General features: G+C 36.6%; 2 protein-coding genes across 6 annotated transcripts in view; one reads left to right on the top strand and one right to left on the bottom strand.

The window, feature by feature from the left end:
• The window catches only part of LOC134275760 (serine-rich adhesin for platelets-like), a 55,580-nt gene extending 43,407 nt beyond the window's left edge, over positions 1–12,173 (top strand). For 3 of the 5 annotated variants that reach the window (XM_062758051.1, XM_062758050.1, XM_062758053.1), the window contains 10 exons: positions 2,812–2,902; positions 3,010–3,099; positions 3,771–3,938; positions 4,237–4,356; positions 4,729–4,842; positions 6,111–6,221; positions 6,500–9,409; positions 9,513–10,457; positions 10,572–10,680; positions 10,768–12,173. In XM_062758051.1, coding sequence (XP_062614035.1) covers positions 2,812–2,902; positions 3,010–3,099; positions 3,771–3,938; positions 4,237–4,356; positions 4,729–4,842; positions 6,111–6,221; positions 6,500–9,409; positions 9,513–10,457; positions 10,572–10,680; positions 10,768–11,441 — 5,332 coding nt within the window. In that variant the 3' untranslated portion in view covers positions 11,442–12,173. Of the gene's footprint in view, positions 1–1,337; positions 1,968–2,811; positions 2,903–3,009; positions 3,100–3,770; positions 3,939–4,236; positions 4,357–4,728; positions 4,843–6,110; positions 6,222–6,499; positions 9,410–9,512; positions 10,458–10,571; positions 10,681–10,767 lie in introns of those variants that run through there. The other 2 variants (XM_062758054.1, XM_062758052.1) reach the window with 2 other exon arrangements.
• A 1,721-nt stretch (positions 12,174–13,894) lies between these two features.
• Positions 13,895–18,370, bottom strand: LOC134275766 (collagen alpha-1(XIV) chain-like). Its single transcript, XM_062758061.1, has 6 exons — positions 18,307–18,370; positions 15,239–15,793; positions 14,557–14,775; positions 14,362–14,400; positions 14,179–14,269; positions 13,895–13,994 (listed from the first exon to the last, which is right to left on the bottom strand). The coding sequence occupies exons 1-6, from the start codon at positions 18,368–18,370 to the stop codon at positions 13,895–13,897; spliced, it is 1,068 nt and encodes a 355-aa protein (XP_062614045.1).
• Positions 18,371–26,667: the final 8,297 nt, after the last annotated feature.

Genomic DNA, 26,667 nt, shown 5'->3' with positions numbered 1-26,667 from the left:
TGATGATCACTCAGTGTGTAGTATATACAAAGAATACTTCAGGATGATCTAGTGTTTGTTTAATGATGCAGCTTTTACTTATTTATAGCTCCTAGCTGGTCAAGGGAATTTTTAATACTTGATGTGGAATCTGAGAAGGTTTGGGGGGTGATAATATTTGTATTTCGTTCGTTTACTTTATTTCCCCCAAAGGAGCAAACTGACCTTTTTATATGTAAACTGAACTTGTTTTTATCACCAAGGCCAAAGAAGAAAATGTTGGCAAGGAATGCTTATGATGTTTTGTTTGTGATGTAATGATATGTGTTTCTGTTGAGATTGTTCACAGCTTACATAGTCTGTTGGTTACCTTGTCTTTGACCTAATTATTGGATGATATCTAATGCACTATATCACTAGAATCTACCCAGAGGCCAGTAGATTGTTTGAACCAAATACACTTAAGAATTGGAAGTTTTGCCAATTGAATTGTTCAGTTCATGCATGTTCCTTGTTCTCTATAGAGTATCATATAAAGCTCCATGCATTGGGAATTGTCTGAATTCATGTCCTCCTTAATTCTTCTGTTTCTTCTGTTATTGCAGTGAATAGTATGTTAGTGGCAGTAAACATAATCAATTATCTGGGTTAATATTTTGATGTAAACAAATCTACTGCTTTAATCTCATTGGTATCTCTCTGTAGAATCAGAGCAAACAAAGCCAATACATTTTATTGTGTTCTGTTTGAAGTCCAGGTTATGGTAGCGAACATTTAGGTGCCTAGAGTGGAATATCCTTGGCAATTGTCAACAATGAAGTGCTTATGATTTACAAGTATCTTGTTTCAGGCCTGTCCCAGTTTCAATGTTTTTTCTCCTCTATACCTGCATGGATTTTAATCATAGAGACATATCATCCAATTATTAAGAAATTTCTTAATAATAATAACCTGCTCCAACCACCTGGAAATGTTTCACACCTTTGTTAACAGTGTGATGTATGTGTCATGCAATTTATAATTTGTGATGGATGTACATGTTGAAGAAATGTCGGGGAGTTCAGGTGAAAGGTAAATCCCCCTTTGATCATTTAATTATTTAAGTTTGATTCATGTTGACATAAATCCTTTGAATCAGATGTGTTTGCTGCATGTTTATATTTAATTAAAGCAGTTGGAAATGTAATTGAAAAGGCATGAATTTGGAGGAAGCACAAGAGAATTACTTAGTTTTTTGAAATGAGTCAGTATGGGTTGCATCTTGCAGGGAATCACAATTTTATCTGCCGCCTTGATATCGTGTTGTTAGTTCTATGTATGGACTCAATCCGTCCTTCAATAGAAGATCTATCCAGGGTTCAAGTGGGAAAATCATAAAACGTTTTATCAATAAATTCTGTAAAGAAAAGTGTATTTATATCACGACTTCACTCTGTTAGAAGTAAAACAGTGAGGGGAGGATTCGATGAAGACTTACAGATTACGCTTCCCCCTAATGTTGGGTATATATAAACTGCTTGGAAGGAAGATAATGTATTATGAAAGGAACTCATTTTCAGATGTTTTCTATTTTGTGTTTAAAATTTGGATTGCAAATTAAGGAATCTTTTCAATGTCAAGTGTGCCAGTAGGATATGTTTTGATTGTGTAGGTGACAGATTGTCAACGGGAAAATTTAAAAAAAACATTTATGTGTTACGAGTCTCGGTTAGAGTTTTGTGACATGTGCTAATTTACTCTACACTGTGTGACACCTATATACTTATCTTCTGTGGAAAGTAGATACGATAGTTTAGGAGGGTTGTATCAGAAAAATACAAGTCGTGAATGGAACCTTTAAGTGGCATTGTGTAAGGATTGGAGAACTGCACTTCCAGTTATAGCAGTAATGAAGTCCTTGTGTCAACAGATATTTATTATTTAAACTGAACGGAACGTTCTGAGACTTTTTGATAACAAAGATATTATCCAGGATTAGAAATTCACAGGTGTGTTTTCTGCTAATTGTTCTTGTGTCCCAGATGCTACTTCAAAGCTTGGCATACATTACTTTGAGGGTTTGATAGGGTTAATCTTGTTTTCATTTCTTATAATGGAACCTGACCGCTTGACCACCGGAAAGCATTGACAAAAATTATTAATTATATGATCCTGGGACTGGAACTAAGAGTTCTAATCTTTTAAAGAAATTTTAAATACAGTGGACCTTCAGATATCCGTACGCCAGATATCTGGATGCTTCAGTATCCGGACGATTTTTCATCGGAACGAAATTTTAAAATGTTATTCTGTCTTGTTTAACTGGTGATTCATATATCCGGATGCTTCACATATCCGGACAAATTGACTGGGAACCAAAGCGTCCGGATAAATGAGGGTCCACTGTACTTAGTGTATTCATCTTGTAGACATGTGTAAACAGTTTAATAGCTGTCTGATATATACCTGCACTGACTTCTGATTTATCAGTCTGTGGGAGGATTCTTTGAAAGGTTTGGTATAAATTTATATATTTATTATCGAGATCTACCCACAAGCACTGCAATTGTTAATTCATTATTGTGTAGAGAATTGAACATTTACTAGTGACATTAAAAGGGAGTAAGTTTTTGAGAGCAATGCTTGGAATTTATCCCATTTTATTTCCATATAACTTTGTTCACTGTGGTCTGTAAGATTGAGCAGTTAGACACTAGAGACAGTGTTGATGTTAATTTATGGGGAGTGTAAGAGTGTCAGCTGCATGGGGCACTTCCTGACAAAGCACTCCTGTGTTGAATCCCCCAGTTTTCCTTCAGGAATGGCTGACATGGTTTGATTCCTTTGTTTCAGGATGGAGGAAATGGTGAAAAGTATGATGCAGTATAAGACCAAGATAGAACAGATGAAGCAGGAGAAGTCTAGCCTGTCCATCACGTATGAGGTAATTGTCCTGTAGACCTTAAAAACACAGGTGCGATACAAACGATAGGATGAAAACAGATGGCAGTGGTAATCTTATCTTTGATATCTCTTGATTTATTTCTACAGAGCAACCTACAGAAGTATAGGAATTACATCAGTAACCTAGAAAGAGAGAACATGATGCTTCTGAATGATGTCAAGAGATTCAAGACCCAGGTGAGATATATTTTACACCTGTGTGATAAGAAGAAGTAGGAAATATTTTGTGTTTGTCAGCTATTTCTCTAGTCTTTTGTTTAAAAAGGCTCTAGAACTTTGGCCTATGGAGTCTTGACTAGGTGATTTTGCAGTTTTATCTTAAAGAATTCATTTGATTGCTTAATGGTTGTTTTTCTGTGAAGGAAAAAGCAAAGACTCTTTAATGTCCCTCTGAATTATGTGCCATTTTCTCCAAACATAATCATTTTCAATATATTGCAAGCAGGGCACTTTGGCATGCCTCTTGGCATCAAGTGTTTGATTAAGGAATTGACTAGGGGTAAACGTGAAATTTCAGCATGGCTTTAAATTCATAGTTCAGGTAATGCCTGCATGCATGCACATATTTTGCAAAACCTTATTTATAGATTTCATTTAAGATAGACCTACTTGAACGGAAACATCAGCAAAGCCTTCAAGCGCATTCAGTTACAATTCAACAAATATAGTCGGATTTTTTACTTGATAAGAGAAGAAATCTGTTATTTTATAGCCTTTTTTGTTTAAAAAAGTTTTATTAGTGTGAGAATTTTTTCTTCAAGGCACGGACAGGTTATTTAATCTTTTATTATGGGAATTGTTTGCTGATGTAGCATGTTGATTTTTATTTCTCATTTTTTTACCCCCAGATGGATGGTAAGACAGACGAGCGATCCAAACTCCTCTTGGAGAGGCTTAAGATGCTGGAGGCGGAGAATTCCTCCTTAGTTCTAGAGAATGAACAACAACGGCAACAGTACGAGAAATGTCTGGACGAAATCGCCAACCAAGTGGTCCAAGCTTTACTGGCTCAGAAGGTAATGACTACTTAGTATCCCTGGAGTGCTTTTGGAGTCTTAACTTATCAATAAAATGGGAAGCAGGAAATGTTGATTAAATCCCATGTCTTGGAAAAAAGGGAGGCAGTTGCATATGCAGACTGCATTTAAAAGGAAATAGATAAGATAAAAATTCTAAACCCCTGAGATAGGTACAGAATTTCAGGGATTCTCTCGTCTGTCTGTGAAGTTTAATTGAAGTTTCTTTTTATTATCAATAATTTTCTAGTTAATCATCTTGCTTTATAGTTTTAATGATTTGTTTATTTGTTGACAGACCTTGAGAGAGGAATGCGTAAAACTTCAGAAAAAAGTGAACGAGTTAGAAAATCAAAACATGGAGCTCAGCCATGTGTTTCAACAGAAGAGTCAGTATTCATCTCAGGCCCTCATCAAGGTATTAATATGCTTGTTTACTTGCTACCTAACCATGTAATTTACTTAAAAAACAAGGGATTGGTTAAGTTCTCCTCCCAAACCCACATCCAGTATAGTGTTCATTTAGATAAAACAAATTGTGGCAAATTTCTGAAATTTAGTGAAAACTGGAAGGGGAAAATAAGTCATAGTGTACATATAATTGCACTCTCAGAAAGGTACAAAAGCATGAAAAAGTGAACAATTTTTTTTTTCAAACAAAATTTATTTCTATGTTTAATTCAGACAATTGCTATGAAGTGGCAGAGGGAAAAAAAAAGTTTTTACACTACTTTTACCCTCTCTACAGTATCATGGCTCTCTTGCATGATGTTTTTGCCTTTGTTTTCAGTCGTCCAGTCAGAGCATGTCTAATTCCACATTGTGTGATCAACAAAGTTGTTCCAACAGTGTCACCAGTCTTCCTGCTCAAATCTCTACTGCCATCTCACTCACTCAAACTATGGTAAGCTTAAATCTCTACGGCCATCTCACTCATACAAACTTTGGTAAGCTTGAATCTCTACTGCTATCTCACTCATACAAACTATGGTAAGCTCAAATCTCTACTACCATCTTGCTCAAGCTATGTAAAGCTCAAATCTATACTGCCATTTCACTCACGCAAACTATGGTAAGCTCAAATCTCTACTGCCATATCACACAAACTATGGTAAGCTCAAATCTCTGCCGCCATCTCACTCACACAAACTGTGGTAAGCTTGAATCTCTACTGCTATCTCACTCATACAAACTATGGTAAGCTCAAATCTCTACTACCATCTCACTCACACAAACTATGGTAAGCTTGAATCTCTACTGCTATCTCACTCATACAAACTATGGTAAGCTCAAATCTCTACTACCATCTAACTCTGCCATCTCACTCACACAAACTATGGTAGGCTCAAATCTCTACTGCCATCTCATTCACTTGAACTATGGTTAGCTCAAATCTCTACTGCCATCTCACACACACAAACTATGGTAAGCTTGAATCTCTAGTCTACAATTTCACTGACACCAACTATGATAGGCTAAATCTCTACTACCATTTTACACACAGAAACTGAAGTAAGCTCAATTCTCTACTGCTTTTTCACTCTTGAAATTTCCATTTTTTCTGTCTCGCACAAACACAGACAATCTTTACTGCCTATCTCAATTGCACCAACTACGGTAAGCCCAAAGCTCTACTGTCATCTCCCAATCACACATAGATACTTTTGTGAGATTGGTACATTCACTGATACCTCATTGATTGCACAAGTGTGCTTCTTTTACTGCTTTGCTCCTCTTTATACCTTCAGATTTGTCATTATGCTCCACTAATGATAAAAAATTTTCTGACGCCTCTATCGGAGGTATATCTAATCTAAGAAATCAGAAAGGCATTTTAAGAGAGATGAGACACACATGAAGTATAAGGCTGTTTTTATACTCCTTCAATTTTTTCCCTAAATCATTATTGATAAATGTGTTTCAGCACTTTATCAGTTTGTATCGTAATCTTTATCATTTGACTACACATTTTTTGGGGCTTTCATTTACTATTGCTATCTGTTAAGTGTGGAAGAAAAGAGTTTGAGAACTGTAAGAGGGAGCAAAGATTTTTTTTAAGAAAATAATACAGAAGTTTTCACAGCTTTGTGTTGTGGTTTTGATAAGACATTCAGTAGTGATTATAGATTTGTATGATAGCACATGAGTGACACTTGCATTTTACTTTTTCAGCACCTGTCGCCAATGTCACAATATATTTTACAAAATACGGTGGCACAGAAATGTCTTCAGCACTTCATTCCTGAAAGCACAGAGTCTCTTCAAAGCATTTCATCAGACTTTGTACGTATCACTACAGAGGATAGATAGACTATGATTTTTTCTGTCACAAGTATTTCATAACACTCACAAATGTTATGAAATACTTATGACAGAAAAACTCGAAAAGTAAAAAAATAAATACACTCTGACATTGCAAACTATAAATCAAAGATATGCATAATCATGCATACATCAAATACTTTTCAAAGTTATAAGCAAGAAAGATATGTTAACATATGCATATATGTTAAATTGTTTTTATATTTTAAGTCTCATAAATGGTTTGTTGTCATTTTTAGCCAATAGAAGAACAGAGACCAAGATCAGTATCTACCTCAAGCTGTGTGCCATCTTCTCACCGTGAGGATGCTGGGCCTCACACAAAAATAGAAACGGAATTCCCCGCCACACCCTCTAGTCCCAAGGTCAAGCACATCAGTATTGCTGAGCGAGTCCGAACCAAACGGAGCTCTTCTGTGTCCTCTCTACAAGGTCCAGTCAAACCGACCAGAATCAACTCTACAAATGCTCTACAAAAAACAAGACTTTCTCAGCCAGTGCAATCCAAGAGTATTACAGACGTTCATAATTCTCGAGTGATGTCCATTTCTGCTGATCAGTTGGATGTGAATTCCAAAAAGAGTGTGTCTCAGCCAGACAATATTAACAGAGTGAACAAACAAACCCTGTCTACCAGGTCTGTCAAAGTACAATCAAGTATCCCCTCAGGTAAAGCAGTCCAGAACAAAACAAGTATTCCAGTAAAACATGCTTTGAAATCACAACCATCTCTACCTCAAAGCTCTAAGGCTGTTGTGAAACCGCTAGTGAAACAGGAAAGAACTTTGAAAGATTTAGGAACAGTATCAAAAATGTCTTCATCAGAAGCATTGGAACACTCAAAAGCTCCCAGCATCTCCAGTGCAATCAAAGCAGCATCAATGCGTCAAGCATGTTCAGGACAGTTAGATCAGTCCAGTACAGATAAAAGGGTAGATGCCGTTACAGAAAATCTAGAGCATCCCGCAAGTGCTTCCTTACTTCCTAAGGCTCAGTACTTTTATGAATATAGTGATGAAGACAGTGACTTTAACCGTCCAGTGTCGGCAGACTTCAGTACTACGTCCACGGTGTCCCTAAATGAACTCTTGGAGGACGAAGACACCGACACACTGCTGGATGAGGAATTTACTGCTGAAGCTTTCGCTTTCTTCGATTCTCCATCTTTTGTGAATAAACAATCATTTGAGGATTCAAAGAGTCTTTCATCTAAAGAGATTCAAATGAGGAAAGAAAAGTCTTCCAGTTTAGGAAGCAAGCCAGATATTGTCAAAGATACTCTGAACTGCGTTGCAGCCAAAAGTCCACTCATGAGTCGCAGAAGATCTATGCAACATCCCAGCAAACGCAAGCATCAAACTCAAAGGCCAAACTCACTTGTCTTAGCATCAAAAGAAAAACAATTCATGTATCATGGATATAGCTCATCTAGTCTTAGTAGTACGGAGAGTGATGAAACCTGGTCTCCAAAAATGGAGCGTAAAAACAGACCGCATCACAAACCGAAACGAAAAAGTAGTTCCTCTTCTAATCGTTCTTCATATCATTCCTCATCTGTCTCAGATAAACAATCACTGAAATCATCTCAAGAACTAACTCCGATCGCCACCGAAGTGCCAAAACTGCCAAAAACCAACTCAGTGTCTTCAGAAATGTTGCAGAAATCAGAGGTAATTAGTGCTTACCATGCAACAGATAGCAATGAAAGTTTAAATTCTCTTCCTAGAAAAGGACCACCCCCTCCTGTTCCTAAAAAACCAGGTACAGGTAAAAAGTCACCAGGGATAAGAATGGGTCTACAGTCTCCAGGTTTTAGGCAAAATAAACCAGCAGTGGTTCCAGTGATATCAAAGGAAAACATGACTATGATACCTAAACCTCATGAATTTAAGACAGACAATTCTAACTCCACTGAATCACTACAACAACATCATGTTATTACTACTCCAGAAATATCAAAACTCAATCCTAAGTGTGTGCCTTCATCCGACTCCAGTTTTGAAAGCAATAAAGGGGACAGGGTGGAGCGATCAGGGAGTAAAGATGATGGGTATTCCACCATGTCAAGTGATATTCAACCAGAACTACAGGAAAAATACAATGATAGTGCACAAATAAATGTGGATTCAATAGACCGAAAAGATACAGTTGTCAAGGACAAAAGTCCTGTGACACCTACTGAGAGCAATAAATCCCACAAGTCCAGTACTGGGAGTGAAGGGGACTCTATGATTGGACATGCCAGTGGGAGTGACGAGATCACATCCTCCAGTGTTTCCTCCCCTCACTTCTCTGGCACCCCCTCCCCCCAGTCTCCTGCTTATGGCTCACTCGGAAGAGTGAGAGCTATGAGGTTAATGTTTGAGGCAGAGTGTCAGAAAACTAGCGACAGTCCAAATTCTCGCTTTCCCCTCAGGAAATCGCCATCAGTAGACAGTACACTCAGTTCTAAGTGTTCTCACCCTGAGGTTAATCTGAAGAGGTACTCCCTAGGGGACGAGAGTGCATTATTTAACAATACTCAATCAAAGCAAGAAGAAGAAAGTGAACAGGTGAAAGTCAAGGTGAATGTGCCACCCCCACCACCACCAAAGACATTTGTTTCGGAAGTCAAGTTTGAACCTGTTATCCCTCCATCCAAACCTATACTCAAACCAGTCATACCTGAAACTCCACCAAGTTTTCAACCTCTTCATTTGAGTGAAGAGAATTTCTTGTCTGATATTCCAGAGGAGAAAGATGAGTGTGAAATGTCGACAGCTTCAAGTGTGAATCGATTAGACTGTAGCTTCAAATATCATCAGCCACATGTCAAACATCTCGAGTATTTACACATGTTTAAAGGGAGAAAGCATAAAGCCATGTGGTCCTCTCTTCAAGGTCTTTCAAGAGCTTTGTCTGATTCAGATTTGCACAAGTGTACAGGTTCTGCCTCTGATAATGACTTGGATGAAATTTTGAACAGTGGTAAGGGAGGTAACCTCTCCTTAGAACATTCAACTTCTCTCAATGATCTAAGGAAGGCAAAGGTGAAACACTCTGTCAAAGTTACGCCACCCTTGAGCAGACATGGTCAAAGGATGGTGATAGATGAGGTCAAGGTTATTGGACAGGTGCAAGAAATCATCAAAGCCCACATTTATCATCAGGTAAGTGCACTGATTCAAGGATGTGTTTAAATATTTCTCTTCCTTCTCATTTGTTCCTAAATTAAAACAGTTTCATATTAATGATTCTTTTTTATCATTTCAGTTGTCTATGGAGAGTGAATCAGAGGATGACTTCCAGAGTCTCAGCTATACCCAAATCTTGGCCAATAAACAGAAAAAAGAGCATAGATACCAACATCTTTTGAGCCAGATGCCCCCTTACACAGATCTCTCTCAAATCCCAAGCTTGGGTATTGACAAGCATCAGATGCTGTCTGCTGCTCAGTACAGTGAAAGCATGGTTGTGGAACAGAGGCTTATAAGGCAGGGGACACCATCCAGTGATAGTTCATGCCAGGAGGTGGATTCTAAATTTCGTAGTGACTATTACAGCTTGTGTATGGTTGGCTCAAAGGGAAGCTTATTTAATGGGAGCAGTGATGGCGATCATGAGCAATACAAACCAGAGCAAGCCCCGAAGCACACCTGTAAAGAAACCAAGGACAAGAAAAACTGCCAGGCATGCGTCAGTGCAAGGAACACTCAGGAATTTGATGAGATTTCACGTCAGCTTGCAAGTCTTTCAAAAACCGTTAATGCCTTACATAAAAGTCTAACTAGTCTGAATAGCCATGATTCAGACACTGAGTCAAATGAAGAGCAAGTCCAACTTTTCCCAACAACAGCAGAGAATTTCCGAGACAATGATGGATACCAGTGGGTGGAAGATGAGTTCTACTTGACACCTTGTGGAGGAGAAATTATCATGGGTGAATCTCCTTTCTCGGAAACAGGGGCATGTGCAGACTGGGTCAATGAATATATGGATGACACTTCATGTAATGATGAGTTTGAATACTATGGGAATTTGCCACCTTCTAATCCAAATGGGAAGTATGATTTTAAGTCCTTGTGTGAATCTATCATGGAGGATGAGATAAACCCAGTCACCACTGCAGGAAATGGGGAGGGAAGAATTTCAGAGGAGAGAATTCCAATCAAAATAGTGGAGAAACCTACCCAGAGAGTGGAAAACAAGAAGCCAAAGGTATTATTCTTCATTCTCATCTTTACCTGAAGCTTTGGATTTATTCATAACATTTTGTATTTAAATAAAGTGTTTTTATATAAATTTTAATTTTATTATTACTCTCATTTGTAGCTTGGGTCATCAAGTCTGGATGCCATGGTTCATTTGAGTGGAGAGAGCATGGAGAGCTTGGATGACAACATTGGAGTTGATCATGTCATGTGCTCAAGGCTTATTGGAGGTAAATAATTATTGGTATTATATGAAATGCACTTTGGAAAAGAAAATCAGTATGTATATGAATATTTCTCTTTCTCTGTTTTGATAGAAAAAGGCAATGGAGCTGTAAGATGTACTCCAGTAGTAAGACCAGCTGTAGATCTTTCTCAATATTTTTCGCATTTCGGAGAAAGAGAACAGGAGGCTGTGGCTGCCTTTGATTTCTTACATGACATGTCGCCCTCCCCTGATAGTCTCCAGAATAAAATACAAGTCAAGGTCGCCAAGGAGAGCAAAGAGCCAAACAAAGGAGGAGTCAGCGGTAGTGAAGGGAGAAAAGATGTACAGAAAAATCTCAAGGTAGCTGAAAAAGCTACCGAGAAACAAAAACCTGCGCCTGTGAAGGAAAATGGTACTGTGAAACAGATACCCACAGGATCTCCAAAATCCATCACCCAAAAGGCCGATGATGGGTCCTCTAAGAAAGACACTCCTCCATCAAAGGCAATATCTAATAAATCAAAGACACAAACTAAAGTAAATCCCCAGCCCGGGAGGTTCCGAATGTTCAGAAAACAGTCTCAGGGAACCGAGGACAATGAGAAGAAACAGGCTCAGGGATTGGACAGTGCTAACTCAACATCGACCAATGAAAAAAGTGCTAACAAAATCAAGGAGGACAAGAAATTACTGTCCAGACTGCCTCGGAAGTTAATTCCAACGAAAAGCAAAACAACTAAGCCTAAAGTGGAATCCAAAATTCCTAAGGCCACTGCGAAATAAGTACTTGATATTTTTTTGTAAAACTGTAAATATTATTTATTTCATTTGTCATTTTTGGAGGAGTTTTTTGGGCACATTGCATTATTTTTGCCCATTTTATACAAGCAATTTTAAATGATGTCTTTTTATAGCCATGTTTGTACATTTTATAAAAGTTATATGTAGTGAGGTGTGTATGTTTCTTTTAAAAATATTTAAGAAGAAATTCAGAGAATGACTTTAGTATTTATAGTTAAGATGACATGAAAATCTCCCACTCTCATTTACTGTCTCACATATGCAGTCTGATATAATGCAAGATGAATATGATATTGTATCTGTATCACTTTTAGTAGAAATCATGTTTTATTTATTTAAATATTTATAATGGTGCTATTTATTTTAAAAAGTAAAAGTGGGTGAGGATTACATTGAAATTACAAAAAAAAAATACTTATGTATTTCAGAACTTCGGCAATATAACTTAAAAAAAAAGATAAATGTCAGTGTGAAAATGATGAATGTTTGAAAAAAAAAAAAGAAAAATATCTCGATACTTTTTAAAAAAATATAAGAAGCATTTGCAATATCATTTGTTTTTATGTGACTCATAGATAAAGGACAAAAGAATCATTTTTGGTATCAGATTTGGTATAAAACAGAGCATGGATCAGGTGATACAAGAAGGCCAGAATTTCACAGTATTGTCTCATTTTTATGATAACTCAAACTGGAATAAACTGGTAAAAACTATATATTCTTTGTGATTTATTTTATTATACTATAATTGAAATGCTTGTAAACTGAAAGATATTAGCAAGGTAGATTGCTTTGAAAAATTTTGCCAAAAAAGGAATTTTTATTCATGGCAGACAAAACAATTGTATATTAAAATATTTCAGGTTTTGTTTTTAGAGAAGGAAGTATTTTTAATGATTGTGTTCATAACAGTTGGAAACATTTTCGAAGATAAATAAGGAAGACATTACTTTGAAAGAAATTCTGTATAACTTCAGTGCTCAAGATTCAGATGAGCTTTATTTGAAATCAAGAGGAGAAAAATATTAAATATATCTGTATGTAAGATGGGGGGATGCTTGCAGCTGTACTATGAAAACTAATTTCAGTTTGCAATTACAGAGAGGATATGGTGATGCATTTCACCCAGAAATGATTTTATGAAGTACTAAACTACATGTACATAAAACATATTAAGGTGCAAACGTTTATAAATCCAAACTGATTTAAATACTGTGAAGAAATTTGAAAAATATAGCATTGCATAATAACTGTTGGCAATTATTTTTTACAATGTTGTTCTGATTAGGCAATTTGTAAAATATGATTCAACTACGGCTTCATTGATAAAATGTAGCTCTTACACAAAGTTTTGAATTATCTTTCTTTGAAAGACTGCAAACAAATTTTTATTACACTAATGTGCATCACTCAATTGGCATACACCATTGCAGTTATAAGACTTCATATTTTAAAAAATTATAATCCAAGGCCATCCTTAAAAAAATGTTTGTTTGGAATTGCCGCCTGAAGGGTTTCAGACACAGGAGGGAGGGAGGGAAATTATTTTTTTTTTTTAATTGAAGATGAATTTTAATTTTTAATAAAAATCTCAGTAAACAGTAAAAACATTTTTCTGACTTAAAAAAAGCATCTACCATCAACAAAAAATCTAATTTTACATGGATCTGAGACTATATTTCAGTGTTTTGTATGGTGAATGTGATACATGTAATGGACAAAAAAAATTGATTAAATAAAAAAAAAATCTTCTTACTTTTGGTCAATAAAATTTTTTCAGGAGGGGGGTATTTCAGAGAGGCGGGAGGCAATTCCAAACAAACTATAATTTTATTTTGGCCCAATTCATATTATCTATTACTTTCTAACAATCTGTCTCCTCTACAAATGTGAAAAATATTTCAAAATCCTTTATCCTTCTAGTGATTCAATTAACGTTAGAGTCAAGATTGCAGCGGCTCCTACTGTTACATGTATACTATCAACAGTGATCAATGTGAGCGTGAATTTTGATTTTCGGTTATCAATAATGTTGCATTTGACATATTTTATGTCAAAGTAAAACAAAAGAAGAAGACGATTTTGACCCCTCCCCCTGATAAGGAGCTTTGAATGACGTACTTAGCTCTTCATTCACCGCATTAGCAAAATATACCAGTTTGGTTTGATCATTGTCAGCTAGAATGCATATTTATTGTATTAAAAAAGAGAAATACTGATACATATATCCCGTGTAATAAGAATTGATACATACAAGTAAACATAAAATCAACGAAAGGGTAGTTTGCTCAAACAGCAAGTCACTGTATTTTTATTTAGCTTGGAAAATATGTATGTATTGCGTAAAGGTTTGTAAAAATCCAAAGCAAGTTATTTCAAAACCTTTGAAATCAAAAACACTTTTTATCTTTTTAACACAAATTAGATTTGAAATTTTATGTAATATTGAATATTGGCTTGGAGGGTCCTATAGGTGCTTGTTGGTACTGTTCGACTGCAGCTAGAACCACTGGGTCATCCTTTATTGGTAGATGCCTAGAAACAACAATAATTATAAGAACAGTATTTCTTTTTGTAAACGATAACATACAAAAATATTTCATTTTTTTTTCCATTTATAAACAATATTTTTTATGTATACAGACGGGACTGCTCCCTGAAGGAACAACACAACTTCCATTAAGAAAAATAACTACGCTTTGCAAGTGAAATGGCATACCAACGTCGTAGAAGACTAGTTGCGGCAGTAACAGTAGCTGCAGCTGCAAGAGTTCCCAGCACAGCACCTGCTGCAATGGCCGCCGTGTTACCTAAAACATAAAAAACATGGTTAACGTTGCTCTGTAATTCTGCGGTAGAAATAATATGACGAAATTTTTTAACTTCTAGAATGGACACTTACTTGATCCACTTCCAACAGAAGAGGAATATGAACTGTTACCTGAGAAAACAGTATGGTAAGAATTAAGGGTTATTATAGAGTTTTCTTTTTAAAATAAATATATTGTGTGATACCATATACCGACAAAAATCAAGATTTTATCAACCTCCTTCAACTATCCGCTGTTGTGAAATCGTTGCACGTGAGTTTTTATACCTGTATTTTGTGTCTGTACTGTCGTTTCTGTTGTTTGTAATGTTATAGTGGTATCTCTTTCTGTTGTTGTATCAGCAATTGTTGTCGTACTTGTTGTACTTGTTGTAGTTGATGTTGTAGATGTAACAGTAGTTTTTATAGATGTTGTAAGCGAGGGGTCAGGGGTTGTGGCTGGCGGGGTAGGACAATCAGCGAGTAAGGTAGGGGTCACGGTACTGTCTGAAAAAAGTCAGCTTTACCATTAGAAAGTTAAGTTCCCTCAAGTAATATCAAAATTCAAGATTCATTTAATCTTCTTAAACTTATAACTCAATGTTATTGTTACATTACTATTGTTTGCAGCTAACTGTAAAGTTTCACGTTTCGTCACGATCTTTTTCGTCAGATGCATCCAGCGTAAACAATTCACACCCTTGCTGTGTGATTGGTCAAATCATATTATCAACATTGACATGGAAATAGTCTGTTGCACGAGCAACCAATCAGGGATAAGAAGAAAGTTCCAGTCGTAAAGCTTGCGGTTAGGAGGCGTGTACAATTTACTTGAGTGCAGCTGTCAACTAGATCGTGACGTAACGTGAAACTTTACAGTCAGCTGCAAACAGTAGTAAAAATTTATCAATTTAAACTTGTCTATGTCTCTTTTGAATTAACAGGTAGCAAAAGTCGTGTATTGACATACCAAGTTTTGGAACCAAAGCTGGAACGAGACTACAAAGATAGACAAAGGTATCAATATAGTGGACATAATAAGAATCAGGGTCATTGGCAATTCCCTTCAATTCTTCATTTGACCTTGACAATGTTGACCCAATTCCTATAGCGAACACCTCTGCACCTAATTCGGTCCGAAGGTTGTCTGCAGCTGTTATTGTTCGACTTTTGCTATTGGACAATCCATCTGTTAGAATCACAACTGTTCTACTGGCTCCACTTCTTCCCCCTTTTGCAGACCTGAACGAATATTCTCTGACGTAATCAATTGCGTCATACGTGTAGGTTCTCCCTGTGGTTCTTGTGCCACGTAAGTTCTTTATGGCATTCAGTAGGTCTGATTTTGCTGTATGATCATTAAGATCAAATTCCTCGGTATAAGAAGAGGAAAACACCACTATACTGACTTGCATGTCGGATGAACCGATTGCTAAGTACTCTGTGACGTTGTACACAAAGTCCACGGATTCATCAAAGTCTGTCTCCTTCACACTCCCAGATTTGTCCATTATGTAGACTACATCTGTTTTAAAAAAAATCAAAAAATAAAATTTTTGTGTGAGATTAATGGACTTTTATTCTTGTCTCAGTGCTTATAGAATAGACCACGTCTTTGCTACGTAAAAAAGAAAGGGGAATGGTATAAGAAATTGATTACTTAAAACAAAATCCTACCAAATGTTCATGTTTGTCCTCTCATTTACTTATAGCCCTGCTGGACACATAGTGTTATGTTGCTCTATGCGAAGCGTGTGAGTACGATCTATTGTTTAACGGGAACAACTCTTAACAAAGAAGTTTATGTTACATGGTTTATAACAATCTCGTTTATAGTCAGCATAACGCAAAATCAATCATCTTGTTTGCTATTGCAACAAATCGGTGGGTCTTATTTTGACTTAGTTTTATACCGATAAATATACCTTTGGTTACAGAATACTCATTTGTCTATTTAATTAAAATAATAAGACACTCCCACCCCCCCCCCCCCACCCCCAAACTTAAGAGGTGGGATCAGGTGCCTAGGAGTGTTCATTTGTAAGCTCTTTGAATTGATCAAGGATGCATTTCGTTGTCAAATCTAAATAAAAACAAAAGCATAACATTAGGTCAGCCAAAATAAGATTCATCGATTGTTTATAACGACCATAGAATTTACGAAATGCTTACAAGGTTGTAAAAATCCCCCTATCATCAACTTATCTGTGAGAAGTGTGCCTCGGTTTAAAAAAAATCATATTTAGAGCAAACTGTTGAGTAACGAAAAAGGTGTGATACACAAACACCATAAGCAGCTTAATAAATAGATTATTAAAATATTAAAGGAGGGCGACATTGAAAGCATTAAATGGGCGAGGTTATAATGATTTTGACATTCCTCTTGTATGCCTGCAACTGTAACCCTTTACGTATCTGGAAAAAAAAACTAAGACTTTATTACTGACCAAAGAGTATGGGTATCATTTATCTGAAACAGACAAAGTCATTTGCAAAAGGTTCTTCTCTACCTTTTTTTATTGGAAAAGATTTCAAAAATTATTATTGCACTTACGTTGTAATAAGTAATTGGAGGTATTTTCATCTTTGTCTGGACAATCATTTTGTAATGGACAAAGACTTGAAATGAAGGTGGTTTGTGGTATGACTTCGACCCATGATCAGTTGACAAGGTGAATGTCATGATTTTTCTCATATGGATGCCATGATTTCCTCATGTGAATGACATGATTTTCCCCATGTATATATCATTATGTTCTTATGTGAATGTCATGATTTTCCTCATGTGAATGTCATGATTTTCCCCATGTATATATCATTATATGAATATGTTCAGTGTTCTTTTGTGAATGTCATGATTTTCCTCATGTGAATGTTATGATTCTCCTCATGTATATGTCATTATGTTCTTATGTGAATGTCATGATTTTCCTCATGTGATGGTTTTGTTTTAATCAGGATTCGATAACGTCTTTACTCATGTCTTGCATTCATCAAAATACATCAAAGAAATTCAGTGTCGATTAATAAAAATGGCACACTCGAAGACTGAATGCAACTTAATTTATTAAAGAACTAGCCTTGGGACCATAAAACTTAGACGAGCTCACTTTTGAACTCGGTCTCACTTTTCCGTTATTAATTGAGACTTAGATCAAAAGTGAGTTGGTGTATGTTTCATGGCCCCCAGGCCAGATGTCTATGCATGCAATAACATTTAAATTAGGATTAGCAGGTGATTTAGGGTGCGTACACTTTTTAATGCATGTATATGCAATTTGTTTGCCAAAAATGATTCACTGTATTGAATTGAGCGATTTAACGTCTGAAAACAGACTACTCTAGAAATTGATTGTTCTATGACTTTACCTTTGGTTCATTATAACACAATATATGGTCTTGATTACTTTAAATGACTTTAAACCAAGTTTTGAAATATGAAGTATCGTAAATTGATAATTTATACTTGTACCGTCGTTTTTAAGTCCCAAGAAAAATAAATTAAGAACAATCCGTTCAGTCATTTTTATTAAACATTACTCAGTTTCAAGTTGTATATTTGTATATTTTTGTCGGATAAAAAAGAGAGAAGGATTAAAATCATTGAGTGAAACTTGAGTCTACCTTTGAAAGATGGACATCATCAAGTCTAATTAAGTTGCATAAATTAATGCAAAGAATCTCTTTCTTCCCTTCTTATTATCAAGATTAAAGATATCAACAAAAATATAAGTTAAAAAAAACTAATTCAAAATTTTACTTTAATTAATTATATATTTAAATAATACAAAGATATTTATTATAACATAATAAGGGTTATTCACCCACCCTATCCCCTATATGTTTTCTGTGGTACAAAAGTTCTCTGATTAAAAGGATATTGCTTATTTCAAATTGAAGTGGAAACAGATGAGTGTGCCTGTTAATGAGCGAGTGACAACCCCCTCCCAATCTTTCTAAATTATTATAGTATAAAAAAATTATTCTGAAAATGTATATTAACAATCAAGAGATGGTTAAATTAAGAAATAAACTTGCCTTTGAAGACAGCTGAAACACACACCAAATTAACGAAATAAATTAGTATCCAATCAGTTTCCATTTTACAATGTATTACACGGATGTCATCTTTCCTTTATTCAAGAAAATAAACTTTTAGCAATTGCAACATTTTTTTCTAAATGCAAAAGAACATTTGTCTTGCATTTGCTTTCAGCATGAATATTTAGATCCAAAGAAATGTATTTGAAAGCACATATATATACGACCTTTCTAAACCGATTATAATTAAATTTGTTGATCCTTAAAGTAATTTTTTCTTAAATATCCTTTGATTTCCCTATTGTTTCAGTTATATTGCTGAAAAACTGATTCATGTTAATATTAGTTAAGTATAAATCTTTAAACATGTACATTTTTACTCGTATTTTGAAGAAAATTGTCTTTTTTGTATTTATTTGCAAGGAATATAAAATTAGTATATATGTTAAGTCTGACTTCATACAATAATTTAAAATACATGTATTGTACTTTCATGTAAATTAGTTGAATCTGATTGGTCGAGAAACATTTGTTAAAAAACACTTTTACCCGGTGAATAATGAAGCCACGCCCTCCAGCGTAGCAACAGTCAACATTGCTTGACGACGGGTGATATTCCAAGAAATAGCGACTGCGCAGAATTTATGCGCACGGTTCACTATTATTTGTATTTGTATAAAACATTCAGTATAATATAATAAATATTGCATATAGTTGAGTGTAACTACATGCAGTATTTATATAATAAACCCTCTAAAGTTGCAAAAACTACTTTTGGTAATTAATGTACTGAGGCTTTTTTCTGATCGTCGTGTAATATATGCGTTCTGTTTCACCCACAGGACAGTGGATTGACTTCACAGTTTTGGATTTGGGATGCATTTTAAATTTTAAATTGAGCAAGGTTCTATAATTTTAGAATTTCCCGAAAAAAAAAACACTGTTGGACATGGATTGTGCATAAAATAAATATGATGAAATGTTTCAGTTTTCAGAAGGTTTTGTTGTATTGTCACCCGATCCAACCTCTGATGTTTTGGAGGTCCGTGTTAGCTCTGCATGCTCCTGATTTTGTTTGAATGGACATTTGAACTCTAATGCCAGCTGTACGTTATTCTCATTTATTTTATTGTTTTTGAATGTTTTCATAAATAAATATTAAATCTAAAAAAATTATTCAATAAAGGAATGCATACAATAGGTACGATTCTTTGAAAGAAATTCTAACTTACTTTAAATGCTCAGGAGTAATACCGGTACTGCAGTCAGACAGTGAGTAAAAAACTATGAACTTTTTTCGTGTTGGAATAAAATGATTAAAAATAGCTAGAATATGAAAAATTTCAATTTATGTTAATTTTTTCATCACATATGCCAGAGTGAAAAGTATCGAAAACCCTTACCAAAATACTCACCTTCTGGCAACATCTTCTGGCATTATTGCCGCAATATTGCAGCAACATTCTGGCAATACATTGCAGCAATATTGCGGTAATATCGTTTTTAGCTCTACTGGTCAGAGACCAGAAGAGCTTATGCGATAGTAATGCGTCCGTCGTCCGTCCGTCTGTCTGTCTGTCTGTCCGTCTGTCTGTCTGTCTGTAAACAATTTTTCAAAATGCTACTCCTCCTACAGTTTTGGTCTGATTTCAATATAACTTGGCACACAAGTAGACTACACTAAGATACATAATTCTGTTTATCGGTTTTTGATTTCCATTAACGGTGTTGCCGTTGTTACTAAAAATAGAAATTTCTGTGAAATTCTTTCAAAATGCTACTCCTCCTACAGTTATGGTCTGATTTCAATATAACTTGGTGTAGTAGAAATTTCCTTGATCAAATTAATTATATGCAAATTAGTTGTCAATCAGATGCTTCCTAGTGTATTAGCTATATAACATTAAACGTTTTAATGACTAAGACAAAGACGATGACTTAGGGTCTTTGGGTAACTATAAATAATGGCGAGCGCTGATGCTCGTAGTTAGTCTGCCAGTGGCCGCTGATCAGCGTGGATCGTGTTAAAAAGGTAAGGAATTTATTGTGCCTCATTTGCGGGTCTCAATATACTGCAGACATACCATTTGGGGTACATTAGGTTCCAAACCTATTGGAATAATATAAGTTTTATAGAGGGTGTTTGGAAACACTGCTCTGAGATATAAGGTCTGGGAGCTTTGGAAGCTCAATTAAATGATTTCAGACCTTGGATAGCTAAAGCACTAGGATAGCTCAGGAACATTAGAGGAATCATTAGAGAATCATTGCTTGTACAAATTTAGTAAATTTTATTCCACGTAATTCTCGTTTAGTTTATTTTTACCAATCAATTATTGACGTAGGCAACGTAAGGAAAATTATATATATTTCTTTTTCCATGACTGGAGAACCCACAGTACATATTACAAAATTTGGTGGCAGCGGTGGGATGATCTAAACAAAAGAGAAGCAAATTTTTGTTGTTATTTTGAGCTTAACTTTTAAGGACGGGAGTGTACTTCATATGCGGGTCTCAAATTGCTGCAGACAAACCATTTGAAGTACATATCCCATTTTTTTTTTATTCATTTGTGTTTAATAGTAAGAGATAGCATTAAGTTTAAAACTGTAAGTTTCAAACGTGTTTTAAAGTCTTAAGGTAGAAAACGTTTAGGTCAAAGTCATGGAAGATACGCTAGATAAAGAGATAAGCTATTTGGAAGAGCAAGTAAAGGCGCTTTCTAATGAAAGTATTTTACTTCAACAAAAGGAACATCAAAAGATATCTACTCCAATAACTGTTAGAGATTCTGGAATTGGTGCTTCGGGACAAAAGGAATCAAAACATGAAGAAGATTATGGAGGTGCCAAACCCAAAGTAAAGTTTAATGTTGGTACAGAAAATGCTTTCAGATCCGCTTCTGCCTCAAATGAAAGAAAAGACGATAGTTCACGGAATTCTGGCATATATCTTGAAACACCATTCAGGGAGGCAGGTAACATTACATTGCGGAGAAGCCAGGATGGACGATTTCAGAGGCATGGTTTTGAAGAAGGGCCAGGATACAGGGCTAATAAACTAAGCAGCTTAAAACCTGCTACATATGACGGAACAACGTCATGGTTAGACTACAGGTCCCATTTTAATGCTTGTGCATCATTAAACAAGTGGTCAGAGGAAGAGAAGGGAATGTATTTGGCAGTATCCCTACGCGGACAAGCCCAAGGTGTGCTTGGAAACCTTCCAGATAGGTTACAAATGAACTTCCAAGAATTGTCAAAATCTCTGGAGGAGCGTTTTTCTCCTGTCAATCAAACGGAACTCTACAGAGCCCAACTAAAAGAGAGGCGTCAAAAAGCAACAGAAACTATACCCCAGTTTGGACAAGACATCAGACGCCTAACACGTCTTGCATATCCGACGGCCTCAGGGGACTTGTGTGAAACACTAGCCAAAGAGTATTTCATAGATGCTCTAACAAGCTTTGACATGCGTCTTAGAATAAAACAATCAAGACCAGGAAGTCTGAACGATGCTATAAGGCACGCGGTGGAACTAGATGCTTTCATAGGTGCAGAGCGCAAAAAGCATAGTGATGATTTTGCTCGAGAGATAGGCAGTGAAAAACCACCAGTTAAAACCAAGTCGGATACTCTGGAAGAAGTGATGAAATCTATGAAAGATATGCTCCTGAGTCTTCAAAAAGCTGTTAACAAAATAAAGCATGGGCAGCAAAAGTTCCCAAACAAGGAATTTCCTTCGTATTCCTCACGGAATTTCAATAAGAAAGCAAGTGATACAACTACTAAAAAGTGCTTTAATTGTGGAAAACCTGGGCACTTCAAGAGAAACTGTAGGCTGCAGAATACAGAGAAAAGGAAAGATAATTTCGAAGAGTTTGGTTCTGGACCACCTGGAGGACTAAAGAAAAAAGGTTTTTCTAAAGAAGGCACCGCAAAACAATTAGCTTCAGAAAACAGTAGACCAATCAAGAAAGGTAGTATTGGAGTACAGAGAAAAGTTAACGAACCAGGCATGTACGTCTTGGGGACTGCTAATAATGTTCCGATTACAACATTAGTAGATACAGGAGCAACAGTAACTCTTCTATCACAAAAGGTATTTGAAGTCATAAACCGTGATAAGAAGATAGAGTTGGCTGAAACGGACTTAAATATCTTGTCAGCTACAGGTACTCCTTTGAGTATTTTGGGGAAGACACTTATTAAGTTCAAATTTCGGAAGAAAATCATATACAAAACATCTTTAATTGCAGACATTAATGTAGATGCGATTTTGGGTCTTGACTGTTTGCAGAATAACAAAGGTGTAATCAATCTATACGATAAGACACTTATTCTGGGAGATGAAACTCATTGTTTGAAATTTGAAGGTACAATAGGTTGTTTCAGAATCGTTACATCAGAAACGTTGTCACTTCCTTCAAAGAGTGAAATAGTCACCACTGGGAAGGTCATTGTTCCAGAAAACCAAGAATTTGGTTCAGAATTTGGTGTTGTAGAACCCTCCTGCTCATATTTAAATTCTGATAGAGGTTTGGTAGGAAGGACCTTAGTGAAAGGAAATAAATGTGTTCCAATACGTTTGCTTAACCCAACTGAAAGAAATATCACAATACATGTTGGCACTGCAGTTGGACAACTGGCAGTTGTCCAACTGGCACCAGTAGAGGAGATACTTGAGGGTGGATTAAATGAAACAGAATCCAGTGAGACTTTGCCTGAACACATGACATCATTGTTTAAGAAAACAATAGCAAATCACAGTAAAAGGCAAGCAAAGATGGTGAAACAGCTTTTGTGTAAATACGCACACATCTTTACCAAATCCGATAAAGATGTGGGACGAACTGCTATGACTAAACACAGCATTGATACAGGAAGTCATAAGCCCATCAAAGAAGTTCCTAGAAGGCTCCCAGAACACATGAATGCAGAGGTGGATAAACATGTCCAAGAAATGTTAGAAAATAAAGTTATTGAACCGTCTAAGAGCCCTTGGGCTTCACGAGTTGTCCTAGTAAAGAAGAAAGACGGATCTACGAGGTTTTGCATTGATTATAGGCGCCTCAATGCCATTACAGAGAAAGACGCCTATCCTATACCCCGCATAGACGAAACACTAGATCAGCTAGCGGGATGCAAATGGTTCTCGACACTCGATCTCCATTCAGGATACTGGCAAATAGAGATGGACGCAAAAGATAAAGCCAAGACGGCATTTGTCACTCGAAATGGCTTGTATCATTTCAATGTAATGCCATTCGGGCTATGTAATGCCCCGGCTACCTTCGAGAGGTTGATGGAGACTGTCTTAGCAGGTCTACAATGGGACATTTGCCTCATTTACCTCGATGACATCATTGTCTACGCCAAATCCTTTGAAGGCATGTTCCAAAGTGTTTGATAAATTGGCAGCAGCAGGGTTAAAGCTAAAAGCAAAGAAATGTACACTGTTTGCTAACAGTGTTGACTATTTGGGGCATGTGGTTTCAGAACAGGGAATTTCGACAGACCCAAAGAAAACGGACGCTATCCGAAATTGGCCTCAACCACAAAATATCACGGAGCTGCGATCCTTTTTGGGTTTCTGTAGCTACTATAGAAAGTTTGTACCCAACTTCGCTGCTTTAGTCAAACCACTTCATGCATTGACCCAGCAGAGTAAAAAGTACATTTGGTCGGAAGAGTGTCAAGAGTCATTCGACATTTTACGAAATAAGTTAGTGAAAGCCCCTGTGCTTGCGCACCCAGACTTTTCAAAACCTTTCATCCTGGACACCGACGCTAGTGACACAGCAATTGGTGCTGTTTTGTCTCAAGTAAAGGATGGGGATGAGAAAGTAATCTATTATGCAAGTCGCTGTCTAACCAAAGCTGAACGCAAATATTGTGTTACACGAAAGGAGCTACTTTCGATTGTTAACTTTGTTAAACATTTTAGACACTATTTGTATGGTAAACCTTTTGTGGTACGCACCGACCACAGTTCTTTGAGATGGCTCTTAAATAAGAAAGATGCGGAAGGACAGATAGCTAGGTGGATCGAATCATTATCTACCTATGAAATACAGATTCAACATAGAGCAGGCAATTTGCACAGAAATGCAGATGCTCTAAGCAGAATCCCTTGCAAACAATGTGGAAATGAGTCGTGTGCCAGCAAATTTATTCACCCTAAAGCAAGAATTCGGTCGATACATGAGGATAAGACATCGGAGGGTAACATGTCTGTGCAAGAAATGCAAGATCAAGACAAAGACATATGCCTTGTGAAATCATGGCTTGAAACAAATACCAGGCCAGCTTTTGAAGATATTAGATGCAAAGGATATTTCCTCAGATCTCTTTGGAGTCAATGGCACAGACTAACATTGGTAAATGGAATTGTTTGTAGACAGTGGACTGTGTTGGAGACAGATGAAGTCAAACTGCAACAGGTGATACCTCTCTTTGAGAGAAGGAATATTTCAAAGCATTGTCATGACGAAAAGACAGCTGGACATCTCGGGGTTGAAAAAACATTGGCCAGAGTACAGCAACGATTTTACTGGCCCGGTCTACAACAAGATGTTAGGCAGTATGTCACTGGATGTGATATATGTACAAGGCGCAAAAACCCGAATAAGAAAAAGGTTGCACCCATGCAGCTAGTGCCATCTGGGATGCCAATGGATCGGATAGCGACAGACATCCTTGGAGAATTGCCTCTTACCGAGAATGGAAACAGATATATTCTCGTAGTCTCTGACTATTTTACAAAATGGACAGAGGCATTCCCCATGCCAAATATGGAATCTAAAACGGTCGCAAAAATTATTGTAGAAGAGGTTATTTCCAGGTTTGGAACACCCAGAATAATACATTCCGATCAAGGGCGACAGTTCGAGAGTGAGCTGTTTGGTGAAGTGTGTAAGCTTCTACACATTGAGAAAACACGCACAACTGCCTACCATCCCCAGTCAGATGGGATGGTAGAGCGATTTAATAGAACTTTAACATCAATGTTAAGTGCGTTTGTACAAGAGAACCAAAGGGATTGGGATGCACAAATCCCATATGTTATGATGGCCTACAGATCGGCAGAACATAAATCTACAGGACTAACACCTAATATGCTGATGTTAGGTCGAGAAACATCTTTACCTCTGGACTTAATCTATGAAATGCCAGAACCCCTGAAGCAAGAAAGTCCAAACCACTGGGCTTGGATCCTACGGGAAAGGCTAGAAAGAGCACATAGTTTTGTCCGTCAAAATATTGAAACCGCCATGAATCGGCAAAAGAGGTACCATGACATAAAAATGGCATGGGAAAGATTTAAGCCTGGTGACAAGGTGTTTGTATATTTTCCACAGAAGAAAATTGGTTGTTCGCCCAAGCTTACCTCATTTTGGCGCGGGCCATTCGAGGTTCTTGAGCAATGGTCCGATGTTCTTTATGCCGTTGCATGTGGTAGAAAGGGTGAAAGGCAAATCATCCATTGTGATAGGATGCGAAAAAAGAAGGAACAAGTTTTAAACTTTGAAAATTTAGATATTGACAACGAAGCATCTATAGATAAAGACGAGTCTGACGAAATTGACTATGAAAGCCCAATTAATGTAGATTCTGTAGAAGAATTGGTTGATGAAAATGACCATAAACGTATTCGTAGAAAACCCAAATGGTTAAATGATTATGAAACTTAGAATTATTAAGTGAAGAAGTAGCAGAGATAAGTACATTTGCTTTGTTTTTAGAATAGAGATGTAACTATTTTATTTCTTTATTATTTCAGCCAAGATGCCAAATACGAAAATTACAAAAGCTAAGGAAAACAAATGTCCCTTGTGTGATGGCGAAGTAGATGGTAGTCGCTGGAGGGAACATTTGCTAGCTTGCAATGGAGGGAGATATCCCTGCAAAATGTGTGGAAAACTTTTCAAAAAGAGGCTTTATTTGATTCATCATAAGAGGAAGTTCCACGAACAAACGGAAGATCAGCAAAAAGCAGATGAGAAGGTTAAAGTTGGTGAAGAAAAGAAAGACGAGGAAGATGAATCATGGCTTGAACAAGATCCCGGAGATGTAATTCATGAGACCCTTAGTGTCAGCGAGAGCAGTTCCCAATCTGGTGATTCGAGTAGCGAGGATGATGATGGTGATAAAGGTGCTGGTGAGCTAATGAATAATGCATGTATTGGAGATCATGGTGAAACCAAACAAGATTCACAAGATGTCAAAAGCATGAATGAAGAAGCAAGTGTTGATATCAAAGTAAAATCTCAAGAAAAAGGACGGGTAGTTCGAAAAGCCACGGCTCCAGCACCCGTGTTTGCACCCAAGAGAAGGACCCCTGTTTCTCTTCCTGAG

Source organism: Saccostrea cucullata, unplaced genomic scaffold (assembly GCF_032062105.1).
Source record: "Saccostrea cucullata isolate Sc308-1 unplaced genomic scaffold, CSIRO_AGI_Scuc_v1 ctg543, whole genome shotgun sequence".
Taxonomy (NCBI): Eukaryota; Metazoa; Mollusca; class Bivalvia; order Ostreida; family Ostreidae; genus Saccostrea; species Saccostrea cuccullata.
This window is presented reverse-complemented; position numbering and strand designations above follow the sequence as displayed.

Coding starts and splice junctions, on each gene's coding strand:
- LOC134275766 (XM_062758061.1), bottom strand. CDS start 18,370: ATGGAAACTGATTGGATACTAATTTATTTCGTTAATTTGGTGTGTGTT. Junction 15,794..18,306: donor TGTTTCAGCTGTCTTCAAAG/GCAAGTTTATTT, acceptor TTTTTAAAACAG/ATGTAGTCTACATAATGGAC. Junction 13,995..14,178: donor ACTAGTCTTCTACGACGTTG/GTATGCCATTTC, acceptor TGTTGTTTCTAG/GCATCTACCAATAAAGGATG.